Source organism: Trifolium pratense, linkage group LG3 (assembly GCF_020283565.1).
Source record: "Trifolium pratense cultivar HEN17-A07 linkage group LG3, ARS_RC_1.1, whole genome shotgun sequence".
In the NCBI taxonomy this organism is placed as follows: Eukaryota; Viridiplantae; Streptophyta; class Magnoliopsida; order Fabales; family Fabaceae; genus Trifolium; species Trifolium pratense.
The window spans coordinates 3,605,261-3,618,142 of record NC_060061.1 but is presented as its reverse complement, the minus strand read 5'-3'; the positions used below and the strand labels follow the sequence as shown (position 1 = coordinate 3,618,142).

At 32.7% G+C, this 12,882-nt stretch overlaps 2 protein-coding genes across 3 annotated transcripts; both read left to right on the top strand.

Annotated features, from left to right (window-relative positions):
• Positions 1 to 1,467: 1,467 nt before the first annotated feature.
• On the top strand, positions 1,468 to 3,063 carry LOC123915883 (protein PLANT CADMIUM RESISTANCE 2-like). The gene is made up of 4 exons (XM_045967157.1): positions 1,468 to 1,863; positions 1,970 to 2,041; positions 2,400 to 2,612; positions 2,791 to 3,063. The coding sequence occupies exons 1-4, from the start codon at positions 1,662 to 1,664 to the stop codon at positions 2,874 to 2,876; spliced, it is 573 nt and encodes a 190-aa protein (XP_045823113.1). The 5' UTR covers positions 1,468 to 1,661; the 3' UTR covers positions 2,877 to 3,063.
• Positions 3,064 to 4,450: 1,387 nt separating this feature from the next.
• Positions 4,451 to 6,132, top strand: LOC123915882 (protein PLANT CADMIUM RESISTANCE 2-like). Of its 2 annotated transcripts, XM_045967156.1 has the most exons (5): positions 4,451 to 4,908; positions 5,184 to 5,255; positions 5,388 to 5,600; positions 5,829 to 5,927; positions 5,963 to 6,132. In XM_045967156.1, the coding sequence occupies exons 1-4, from the start codon at positions 4,620 to 4,622 to the stop codon at positions 5,912 to 5,914; spliced, it is 660 nt and encodes a 219-aa protein (XP_045823112.1). In that variant the 5' UTR covers positions 4,451 to 4,619; the 3' UTR covers positions 5,915 to 5,927; positions 5,963 to 6,132. The 2 variants fall into 2 exon arrangements, with proteins under 2 accessions (XP_045823112.1, XP_045823111.1); XM_045967155.1 differs by having other exon boundaries at positions 5,829 to 6,132.
• The last annotated feature ends 6,750 nt before the right edge of the window (positions 6,133 to 12,882 follow it).

Here is a 12,882-nt window from a genome sequence, read left to right as displayed (position 1 = left end):
AAAATACTTGTTAGCATTTTTTATAAATAAAACTTTAGTGCTAATTCATATAAGTCAACAACTTAATATAATAGTTATTGAATGTGATTTATAATTTTAATATTGAGGTGAGAACCTTGTTTAACTAAGGGTTATGTTAACTTGTGTCCTAAGGGCACATGTTAAGCTACCTAAAAATAGAAATATAGCTTTTAATGATAGAAAACATTTAATGTTTAGAGAATTGAATACACCACAAGTTCAATAAATTTTTTCCATATTTTATCTCCTTAACATGTGCCCTTAAGGGCACAAGTTAACATTCTCCTTTAATTATAATGATATTAATATGCAGTGCCTTGAGGTTCAAACTTGAATTATCCACTTCTGCAACACTTAATGTGGATGGGTATGGGTAGTTTAAATGATTTGGGTGGTTTGTTTTGGTGTTCTGTCAGCTTAATTTTCTCAAATGTGTGTTGTATTTGTAGGTGTTTGTTTTGGCCTTGTGGTAATTATTGGTTGAGACTTCAATGGTTCCTGTTTACTGTCTTGTATATAGTGTTTCTTGCACTTTAGCGGCATTCCTTATGCCTCAATTTATATTGGTATAATTATTTCTTTGCCTCTTAAAAAAAATTAAAAATTTCAAAAGAAATATTTTTAACTAAGAAAGAATAAGAATCATTGTTGAGTTTCATCATCCCCAAGAAAGTTTCAACCCAGCAGCACCATCCTCCGCTGCATCTCCGTCGCATCGCCGCCGCCTTGACGACTCTACCGCTTCAATTCGTCGTAGGACCACCGTATGGTTACAGGTTCCATTATTTATTCATTTTTCTCTATTCTCTCGCACTATAATCAAATGATTATAATTAAAAAAATTAATGAGATCTATGATGTACTATTTACAATGTTGGCTAACCAAAATGTTTTAAGAGATCAAAATGGAACTTTTATTTGTTAAGGGACCAATGTGAAATTAATATTTTTTTAAAGAATCAAAATACTTATTAAGACAAATCAAAATACTTACTAAGACAAAATCTTTATACAAATCATAAGACTTTTATAATTTACAGTGGCATCATGTGGTTCAATGTAACTTACCCAAGTAACTTACTGAAAGAAATATTTTTTGCTTTATTTTTCTTGGTAAAGTCAATGCAAATGCTAAATAGTGTCCTCGGGGCACTCTTTAAGTCCTTAAATAGTAAGTTTTTTTTATAGAATTTTTAGGAAAATGCGTAAAGTCAACACATTGGAAATTGAAGTGTTTAATTTTTTGAATAAAAAGTTTCTTTAATGAAATGCTTAAAGAGTGCCCCGGGAACACTCGTTAACAAGACCGTAAAGTCAATTATGTTTTCTTTATTTTTAAGTGAAGAAGTAACAAGTTGTAGATAACATTGTAAAAGAAGTGGAGTATCTTTTATTGAACAAAAAGTATCTTTAATAATAGTTTGGAAGTAACGAACAAGTTGCACACAAGCAAGACGCGCTTATACAAACATTGACTTTGTAAAATCAACACCATCATCATTGAACCATTCCACACTCACAAACAATGAATGTTCCACATTATAAATCATTCATATCTTCACACTATACCAAACACAAAACAACAACACCCTTATCCATACAATTTCCTCTAACTCATTTTTTGATACATAGTTCCAAAAATGTATCAACAAGAGGATGGAAAGCCATTTAACAATCAGCAGCCACCATCAGCCGCCGCTACTGGTTTTCCGGTGAGCTTCAATAGCAATACATCAGCAACGTACTCCGGTGCTTCAACGACGGAATACGTGCCTCCTCCGCCGAAACCTCTAGTTGATTGGTCCACTGGTCTTTGTGATTGCTGCTCTAATCCTGGAAAAAGTAATTAAGCACCCCCCTCTTAAGTCAACTAATTATATTATGTAATTTTCAATTTTCACTTGATTGATTTGATTCTAACAAATATGTCTAATTTAATTTGTTTCAGGTTGCATAACGTTTTGGTGTCCATGTATTACTTTTGGCCAAGTTGCTGAAATAATTGACAAGGGATCTACTTGTAAGACACCCATTAATATTCATTTCTTATAACAAATTCAATTTTATTATAACATATAGAATTAGATGAAACAGTAACACAATTTTATAGTAGTACATATAATTTTCTAGGATTAATATTTAATTAATGAAAATTTCATGAGTTTGACATCACATCATATGATACTAATTAATTTAGTAAAAAAAAAAATCATATGATACTAATTAATGGTAAGGATTAATTTGACTTTTTTAAACTCTAAAGTGAGGGATACATTTTAAAAGTCAAGATTGGAAATATATACAGTAGTTAATAATGGAAAAATTAATTGTTGTGAGTGAACTTAATAATAATTAATTGGTTTTGTATGGTTTTGCAGCATGTGGTGCTAGTGGGGCTTTGTATACATTGATTTGTTGTGTGATTGGGTGTGGTTGCTTGTATTCTTGCTTCTACCGGTCAAAGATGAGACAACAATACGGTTTGAAAGGAAATGATTGTACAGATTGTATGATTCATTGTTGCTGTGAGGCTTGTGCCTTGTGTCAAGAATATCGTGAGCTTGAAAACCGTGGATTCAATATGGTCATTGGTATGTATATATAAACACACTCTAGTATATGATCACATGTGTTATTGAACACACAATCTTACATCTATTTTTAACATTTGATATATGGATCTTTGTGGTTACATATAGAACTTATTTTTGTTAAATTTCTTTTTATATATGTGTTTGATTTATTTTGATTGAACTTTGAAATGGTTAGGGTGGCATGGAAATGTTGAGCAACGGACTCGAGGAATAGCTATGGCTACAACAGCTCCAGCAGTCGAATCGGGCATGAACCGTTGAAGTGAGGGAAGATCTATATGTGTAATTTTATATGTTACTCTGTACAATTACGGTATTCTCAAGAAGATAAGATATGTGATACGAGTTGTACCTTCTATTTGCGGTGAAAACACACATTGCTCTAGTTTGCAATGTGTAAGTGTCATCGGTAACATGAATAAAAGTATTGCCAAGGTTTATTATGTAACACTTTTGATAACATTTGATTTGATCTTTTGATAACTCTCTAGTAACCAATGCACCGTGCAAAATTCTGCCAAATCCAACAAATTTGGTTTAAATTTGGGAACATAGCTCATATCTCACAAAAGGAATTTATAGTTGTGAAACATGTTAAGGAGAACCATACACCGTACTCACACATTGAACCTTGCGAGCTTTGTTGTTACCAAGGCGAACAACTTCACATTCTATAAACACATGTGATAAGAGCATTTTGAGCTCATGACCCGACTCTTCTCAGTTTCCAAACTAGTCAACACTAGTGTTCCCTTATTCTCATCATCCTCCTCCGAGACAACCACAATTTAAACAAAATTGCTCTTGCGATTCTCTTAATTTATATTCAAATAATGTTTCAATCCTTTTTTACAAAAAATATTGACATTTTTAATTTTTTTTTAAAGAAGCTATGAACAAACCAGTAATTTATATGCAGATTGGTCCTTTGACAAAAATTTCAATTTAAACTACTTCTGGATTCTGATTGGCTCATTTTACTATAATATTGCAGTACTAATCTACAAAAACTACTTGTGCAATATAGATATCCAGATCGGTCCATTGACAAAAACTCCAATTTTTGTTTTCTTCAATAATAGTAGTGGAAGTAAGTAACGAACAAGTTGCACAAAAGGAGACACAACACACTTATCCAAACAATTTGCTTTAACTCATTTTTACTACATAATTACTAGTATTAAGAAAAAAAATTATAAGGCACGATAGGAGTTGATAAAAAGATACATCTTTCACTTTATAAACTACCTTAATTTTTAAGGATGATTTAGACTCAATATAAAAATATATTTTAATGATGTACAAAAGCATTAGTCCAATAATCATATAGTTCGTTGATGCTGTCGGCGATACATCAAGGCACTAAGGTCCCTCATGGTGGAATCGGACACGTCCTCCTCCTCCTCCTCCTCCTCCTAAACCTCTAGTTGAATGGTTCATCGGTCTTTTTGACGGTTGCTTATCCCGAAAAATATAATGTAAGTTCCTCATCCTTTTCTCAACTAATTATAAGTTAGAGTAGAGTCTATAAAAATTGATATTGATCAAAGAGTTAAGACTACGGTGAGTATATACCTCCGTCTCTATAGGTCAATTGTGGATCTTCTAATTTTTTGGGACTTTGCCCCCTTTTTGTACTCAAAAGAAAAAGAGAATAAATAATTGATATTTTAATTTTCTTCATCTAATAATTTTTGTTTTTGAAAAATATTAATAAACGCTTCTTAAAATTTGAAGAGGATCTCATAAAAAGGATAATAAAATTTGGGCCACTAGATAACATGATTTTTTTTTTGTCAAGAAAATTTTGTTTTCTTTAATAATAGTTGACTGTGGAAGTAACGAACAAGTTTCACAAATGACTTTGAACATTCAATATCTTCATTGAACCATTCCACACTCACAATGTTCCACATTTCTTTATAAATCATTCACATCTTCACACTATACACACTCTTATCCATACAATTTCCTCCAACTCATTTTTTGATACTTAGTTCCAAAATGTATCAACCAGAGGATGGAAAGCCATTATCCAATCAGCCACCATCAGCCGCCACCACAGGTTTTCCGGTGAGCGTCAACAACAATACATCAGCAGCGTACTCCGGTGCCACAACATCGATGTATGCACCACCATCAGCCACCATCACAGGTTTTCCGGTGAACTTCAACAGCAGTACATCAACCGCGTACTCCGGTGCCACAACAACGGACTACGCGCCTCCTCCGTCTAAACCTCTAGTTGAATGGTCCACCAATCTTTGTAATTGTTGCTCTAATGTTGAAATATGTAATTGAGTACCCCCCTCTCTTTAATTAACTCAACTAATTATATTATTTTTTTTGAAGAAGCTAATTATATTATTATATTATGTATGTAGCTAGCTATAGTTATATATTAAGATAATTACATATAGAAAAGTAGACGAGCAACAAATTGAACCATTAAACCTTTCTGTATAACAAAACACCGATCATTTAAAAAATTATATCCATAGTTATATATTAATCTTCAATTTTCACTTGATTGAATCTTACATATATGTCTAATTTAATTTGTTTCAGGTTGCTTAACTTTCTGGTGTCCATGTATTACTTTTGGCCGAATTGCTGAAATCATTGACAAGGGTTCCACTTGTAAGATACCCATTAATTCATTTCTTATAACAAATTCAATTTTATTATAAAAAAAAAATATATAGAAGTTGAGACAATAACACAATTAATTGTTGTGAGTGAACTTAATATATATAGTAATTAATTTTGCAGCATGTGGTTATAGTGGGACTTTGTATACGTTGATTTCCCTTGTGTTAGGGTGTTGTTGCTTGTATTCATGTTGCTACCGGTCAAAGATGAGAGAACAATACGGTTTGAAAGGAAATGATTGTACAGATTGTATGATTCATTGCTGCTGTGAGACTTGCGCTTTATGTCAAGAATATCGTGAGCTTCACAATCGTGGATTTAACATGGTCATTGGTATGTATTTATATACTATATAGTACTCTTATTTATCAACCATATAATATATGACAATGAACCATGCATTAATTAGACTTAGTTTAGTAGTATTTGTTGTCCTTTGTTTTGAAAAAATGTTTTAACATTTGAAATACGGATCTTTGTGGTTACATAGGATCCTTTTTTTCTTTGGTAAAATTTCTTTTATGTGTTTGGTTTATTTTTATTGAACTTTGTAATGGTTAGGGTGGCATCGAAATGTTGAGCAACAAACTCGAGGAATAGCTATGTCTACAACTGCTCCGGCCGTTGTATCCGGCATGTACCGTTGAAGTGAGTTATAAGATCCACATGTTTGATTGGGAGAAGTGAGTTATAAGATCCATATATCATCTCAAATACAATATTATTGTCTCAAACATGAGTGATTCCTGTGTTTTCTTCTGTTTAGAATCCAATTTTATATATATGTTATTATGTAATGTGGTATTTTCAAGTAGATATATAAGATATGTGATGTATGGCGTAGCTTTGTTTTGTTATGTCCCTATATCGTTACTATAATTTTATTGGATGTCACCCAAGAGACATTTGTTTTGTTATAGTGACAAGAATAAAAATATTGCTAATGTTTATTACGTAACACTTATGATAAAATTTGATTTGATGTTATGGAATATCTAACAAATGTTATATATATGATATAGTTTTTAATTTGTATCTTTTGTATCGTAGAATTTTGTGAGATATGTTTATACAAAAAAGACTCTCTTTATATATAATGTTATATCTAAGTTCTTATTTTATTCGACATGTGCGTGCGCGCTTGCGTGCATGCATACATGTGTGCATGTGTAAAAGAAGATATCAATAATTAATATTAATTAATATCATCGAAATGACTGGAGTATGGGAACATCAAGGAGCAATTTTAAATAAAAAATGGTATAATTAAATGTGACTTGGACTGCCAATCGTTAGTTGGTTCGATGATGATTGACGCTGGATTTGATAGGAAATTTGTTGGAGTCAAAGGTAAAACCCTCCCACATGGTAAGGACTATGGTTCACTTGTACATGTATCACGGGTTCTAACAAGTTCCCAAAGTCATCAATCGTCTTTCGAATATCATCGGCTTACAGAACCAATTCCCAGTCCAATAATATTCTTAAGACAATCTCGTTTGAGTGTAGTCTCGCGTATCGACTAATTCCAAAGACCATTCTTGGTTAGCCACCGCACTACGCCCTAAAAAAGGCCAAGATGGGTTAATGTGATTTCTAAGGTTCTCAGCTTCTCGGGACACTCATATTGATAAGTAATAACGCCGACATGACTATTCATGTCAACAGAGTACTACTATCATGAGGCCTCCACTGAGCGGGATTATATCACATGCATCGGGATCTAAGACTATTCTTAGCCCAATACTTTGATTATACCCCATCCTATCTTATTGTTTCTCCCAAGCCCGGGTCAGGACTTATCTCACCACTCAAGAGACCCCAAGCAAACATATATGGAAAGTTAAAGAATAATTTATTTTTTTTGTTGTTTTTATTCGAAAAGACATATAAAAAAAATTCTTGATATACTTCAACATACATGCAAATATTAATAAAAAAATCATAAAAAAAAATTACATACACATAGAAATTTATACATATCCAGTTGAAAATAGGATATACATAATAAAAAAAAGCGAATATTTAGGAAAAAAAATACAGTTAAGAGGTTATAAAGTTTAAAGGAAAAAAAAATATTTAAAGGACTAATTGGTGGTTTAGAAGGCTTTTCTCTCGTCACATTATCATCATCAAGTGAAATATGAGTCCTTAAACTAAAAAATAAAAACAAACAAAATATTTTTCCATGAACAAATATTTTCCCAATAAATTAAATAAATATGATTCAGGTATAATAATAAATTATTTAGTTGATAAAAAATGGTTGGTGTATTTACATTTACAATAGGAAGAAAACGAAGAACAAATCTGCAGAGATAAAAAAATGCAATAAATGATAAAAAAAATCGAAAAGTAATGATTCAGTACGTAAAAAAAATAGAGAAGAGTAATAGAAGGAACCTTGAGAAAATGAGGAAAGAATTGCTTTGGAGGATTTTGCTTGAAGAAAATGTTTGAGGGAATTTGTGTTATGAGAAAATGAAGAGAATGTTTGAGGAAGATTTGTGTTATACAGAAAAGACTCTTTTATATATAATGTTATATCTAAGTTTTTATTTTATTCGACATGACATGTGCGTGCGCGCTTGCGTGCATGCATACGTGTGTGCATGTGTAAAAGAAGATATCAATAATTAATATTAATTACTATATGTAATATATCTCATTATTTATTTATTTTACTAATATCTCATTATTAATTAATTAATACTATATATTAAAAAGAAAATGTATATCTTACAGGTCGATCCCTAGTCAAAAATCTCAGCAATTCGGCCAAAGGTGATAATGATAATGATCGTCATCAACACACAACTATGACGAATCAATTTCGTTCCTAGCAATGTCTTCCGGCTTTTGTGAAAACTTATTTAAGATCACACTACTAATAGATAAAAGAATTAGACAAAACCCCAAATTTGTTAAAGTTAGAGTTTGAAAGGGACTCATGAAAATCTTAAGATTTTACTAGTTCCACTACTCATCCAAGATAGATATCATCTCTAAATTTCATGAATCATAAAGTTTTACCTCAAAGAGTGGAAATGAGCAAGATGGGTATTCTTTTTCTTTCTTAGAGCAATAACCCCATGTCGATATTGTGATCATAGTCATCGTCGGCCACAGTAAATGGAAGAGAGCTCTGCTAGTTGAAGAAGACTTCCGCGATCTAAACCCCAACTCTGGCGGAAACCCTCTTTCCTTCAACGTGTTACGGACTTCCTTAGATCCTCTGCTTCTTATGTGACCAAACAAATTGACCTCTTAGATGAAAAATAATATTTTGGTTCAAGATTAGCTTCATTTTGATGCACAACTTTTTTTTTTAGAGATTTTTGAGTAGGCATGGTAATAAAACTCATACCTACGGATATCCGTTCAAACCAGACCCATTTTGACAGAGTTTACGTTTGATGATGCATAAATGAGACAAAAAGGGAGTGAATATATGATATACAATGTAATGTATCTTATGTATTTATAGAGTAAGGGGGAGAACAAACTAAACTTCATTTTCTTATCATCATTTGTTAAAGTTAAACTATTAGTAATCAAAAGTCAACAAAACCCCACACCCTATATATATATATATATATATGTACATGTACACGCCTATTAATTAGTTTTCTTATCATATTTCTTATCATATCCTATATATGTTAATCTTTTATCTCTTATGTTGTACGCCATGTCCAATTTTGCTATCATTCTTTAATACAATGACTTTTATTTATTTATTTTTTAAAAAAACTATTAGCAAACAAAAACGGTTTTATAAATTATATTTATATAATTTCTATTTTTTACAGTAACTTCTAATTTCTATTTTTTTATTTTACAATTTTTCCATATACAACATTAATTATATTTACTAATGAACATTGTCTTAATCTTATCTTAATCTTAATAGTCTACAAACCCAAATTAGTTCTAGGAAAAGTTTGCTTATGTGTCTTGATGTAACCATTTTTTGTTGTCAAGTAGCCTAGTGGCTAGAAATTCCACTTTTAATGTGGATAAGTGGGATGACCAGGGTTCGAACCCCGACCCCTACATATATAATGCAATGTCTATGTCAACTGAGCTAAGCTCACGAGACTTAATGTAACCATATTGTTGCCAAACCATCGTTTAAAAATATTAATTCTTTGCCTTTGGTGCCAACTTAGGTTGCTTGACATGGAAGAAAAATTCAAACATTTGAATTTGCCTTAGTTGGTTCTTGGAATAACAATATTGGATTCACTAACCCCAACCCGGATCTGGCCCAATTGCTCCAAGCCCAATTTATTACCAACCAAAAACTAAAGCTATCATGCGCACGCGTAAAACACTTGTTTTGGCAACATCTCTCTCTCTGAGATTGAAAAATTGCTATTTTTAAGTGGTATGTATCAATAAATGCTTATTATTTTTAAAGTTTTTTTTTTTTTTTGGTTTTTCACCACCAGTTGAATCTGGTTCGGGGGTCAGTTCTGACATCAAGTGGTTCCAGCCCCCTCTCAATTACAGTTGCGGGGGATCGAATCGCGGTCATCCCTACCATTTTGTTCAGCGCCAATCATCACTGAACCAACATATTATTTTTAAAGTTTGTTATAAGTGTACTATAAGTTAAGACATCTTGATAGTATTATTTTTTATGCGATGTACACGTCATGGACAATACAGGATCAACAAGTATCATTTTGTTCGATTGAAATGTAACACAATTTATTGAAAGAACCGTGTCCCGTGCAAATGCCTTAAAACACATGTTAGCATTTGCCAAAAGTTAAAACTCCTACCCGCCGATATGACAAGTAAATTCATGTTTGCAGCCTTTTCCAAAAAAAAAAACCATATAGTATTAGCAGCAATCCAAAACAAACAACACCCTTTTGATCCAAAATCACCCCTATGAATTGTTTTTTCTTTCCTTTTCATTCAAATAAATGATTATCCACACATATTTGCTTTTTCGTTTTTGTTTTTTAAGTTTGTCGTCGTCTTGTGCGGTGTTGTGTTTGGCGTCGTCTTGTACTGCATTGTGTTTGACGTTGTCTTGTGCGGCGTTTGTTGGTGGTTCATTTTAGTACGGTATTTTGTTGATTCAAATTGACATATCTACTTCAACTCATTAAGATGTGATGAAGACTTGGACGTCAACGTTGCAGATCTGGGAGTATAAAGAGTCCGGTTACTTTTATGTTGCCATATTTGTAGGCACTTTCATGATGCCGTAGTATGCTATTAACCTAGGTGCTGCAAGATTGTTTGTAAATTCACCTTTTTTCAGTTTTTAGCAATCTTGAATTTGTAATGATCGATGTAATTTTAATTTGAGTGAATGAATCCATATTTTTTTGTAAAAAAAAAAAAAAAACCTTATCCAAACAATTTGCTCTAACTCATTTTTGATATACTTAGTTCCAAAAATGTATCAACCAGAGGATGCAAAGCCATTTAACAACGAGCACGACCTAATTATATTATTTATATAACTATAGCTATATATATATTAATTTTCATTTTTCACTCGATTGAATCTTACATATATTTTTAATTTGTTTCAGGTTGAACCGTTGAAGTGAGGGAAGATCCATGTATGATTGAGTTAAGACAAATGTATTCTTAATATTTGTGTTGATCTTATGTACTATAGCGTCTCAAACATAAGTCATTCATCTTTTTTATTTCTCATTCGAATCCAATTTTATGTTAATAATGGTATTCTCAAGAAGATAAAGTATGTCGACTTGCGAGTTGTATCTTTGTTTTGCGGTAAGAACACAAACATTGCTCTTCTAGTTTGTAATGCGTCAATGTCACCCGTTTTTATATGAATAAAAGTATTAAAAGGTTAAAAATGCAATCTGTGGAGGCTGAAATTAATGCCAGAACCGACTCTCAAATCATATTATGTTGAAATAAGTCAATTAGTGTCATTCTAGATATTTTTTATATCAATTGATTTGTATAGCTGTAATTTAATTTTCAGTTTTAAAGCCTCCTATTATTATGGAGAGACATTAGGAAGAGAAGTTGTATATATAATTATGCCCTCTGTGAATAATAAGATATATCAGAATTTTCTCTTTGAAACTTTTCTATATGGTATCGCGAGCCTGACCGAAATCCCTAATATTGGAATCGGTTACTTTGGTTTCTTTGAGTAATTTCTGATGGAGTCTTCTAGTAAAAATAAATCTGATGCTGGGTCGACTACTCTCCATCTACAGGAGTATTCTTCCGCGCTTACACCTGAACGACTTGACGGAACCAACTACCCTGAGTGGTCACTAAACGCCCAAAACAAGATCCGAGGCAGAAAACGTTGGGGTTATGTCTCTGGAACAAAGGCTGCACCAAAAGATGAGAAATCTGATGAGTATGAAACATGGGAGGATGAAAACTGTTTGGTTAAGTCATGGCTTCTTGACTCTATGACCAAAGACATCAGATCACTCTTCCTTCGTTTGGCTACGGCGAAGGAAATATGGGACACCGTCAAAGAGACGTATTCAGTCAATCAAGATGCGTCTAGGGCATATCAATTATACCGTGAGGTAATTTCTACTCATCAAAATGGAGGCTCTGTGATTATATATTTTGGAAAATTAAAAAGGTTGTGGCAAGAGTATGATGCCATTGCAAATTGTACCATGGAGTGTACTAAAGATGTTGAGAAATATAACAACACTGTTAATTCTCAGCGTGTTTATATTTTTTTGGCTGGTTTGGATTCACACTTGGATGGAGTCCGTGGTCGTGTTCTTGCTACAACTCCACTCCCAAGCGTTCAAGCTGTTTATGCAATTGTTTGTGCTGAGGCAAATCGCCAAGAAGCTATGCTTGGTAGTGAGTCTTCTGAGGGGTCTGCCCTTGCTGTCAAGAAGTATCCTAAGAAAGGAGTTCGCAAGTGTACCCACTGTAATGGGGATAATCATTTCATTGAGGGATGTTTTAAGCTCCATGGCTATCCAGATTGGCACCCAAAAGGCAAATCTACTTCCAATAACAAGGCAGAAAATATTAAAGGCCATGTTTCTACTGCTACTGGATTTGTAACAAAGTCAGGTATATCTAACTCTGCTCTTAATCTTTCTGTTGTTACTAGGAGTAGTGATTGGATAATTGATACAGGTGCTTCTGATCATATGACTTGTGATCCTCACATATTTACTAATTTTTCTCCTTATTGTTCCAAAACTGTCATTATTAATGCCAATGGAGTCAAATCTCCTATTGAAGGTGTTGGTACTGTATCCCTCTCACCTTCCCTATCAATACCAGATGTCTTATTTGTTCCTACTCTAAATTGTAATCTTATCTCTGTTAGTAAATTAACCAAGTCACATTCTTGTGTTGCTATGTTTTATCCAACCCATTGTTTTTTTCAGAATATGCATACCAAGGAGAAGATTGGCAGTGGTAGACACAATGAAGGGTTGTATTATCTTGAAAAAGTCTCACAACAAGCCCATAAAGGAGCATTGGCTCATCTTGCGAGTGATCTCATACAAGATAAAAATAAAAAAGAAATTTGGCTATGGCATAGAAGATTGGGACATCCTTCTTTTAGTTATCTAAAGAAATTATTTCCATCGTTATTTCATAAATGCAATATTTC

What these genes read in the sequence shown, in the direction of transcription:
- LOC123915882 (XM_045967156.1), top strand. Translation starts at nt 4,620, where the DNA reads ATGTATCAACCAGAGGATGGAAAGCCATTATCCAATCAGCCACCATCA. An exon ending in CATTGACAAGGGTTCCACTT is followed by an intron (nt 5,256 to 5,387) that starts GTAAGATACCCA and finishes TTAATTTTGCAG; the next exon opens with CATGTGGTTATAGTGGGACT. An exon ending in TGGATTTAACATGGTCATTG is followed by an intron (nt 5,601 to 5,828) that starts GTATGTATTTAT and finishes TGTAATGGTTAG; the next exon opens with GGTGGCATCGAAATGTTGAG.
- LOC123915883 (XM_045967157.1), top strand. Translation starts at nt 1,662, where the DNA reads ATGTATCAACAAGAGGATGGAAAGCCATTTAACAATCAGCAGCCACCA. An exon ending in AATTGACAAGGGATCTACTT is followed by an intron (nt 2,042 to 2,399) that starts GTAAGACACCCA and finishes ATGGTTTTGCAG; the next exon opens with CATGTGGTGCTAGTGGGGCT. An exon ending in TGGATTCAATATGGTCATTG is followed by an intron (nt 2,613 to 2,790) that starts GTATGTATATAT and finishes TGAAATGGTTAG; the next exon opens with GGTGGCATGGAAATGTTGAG.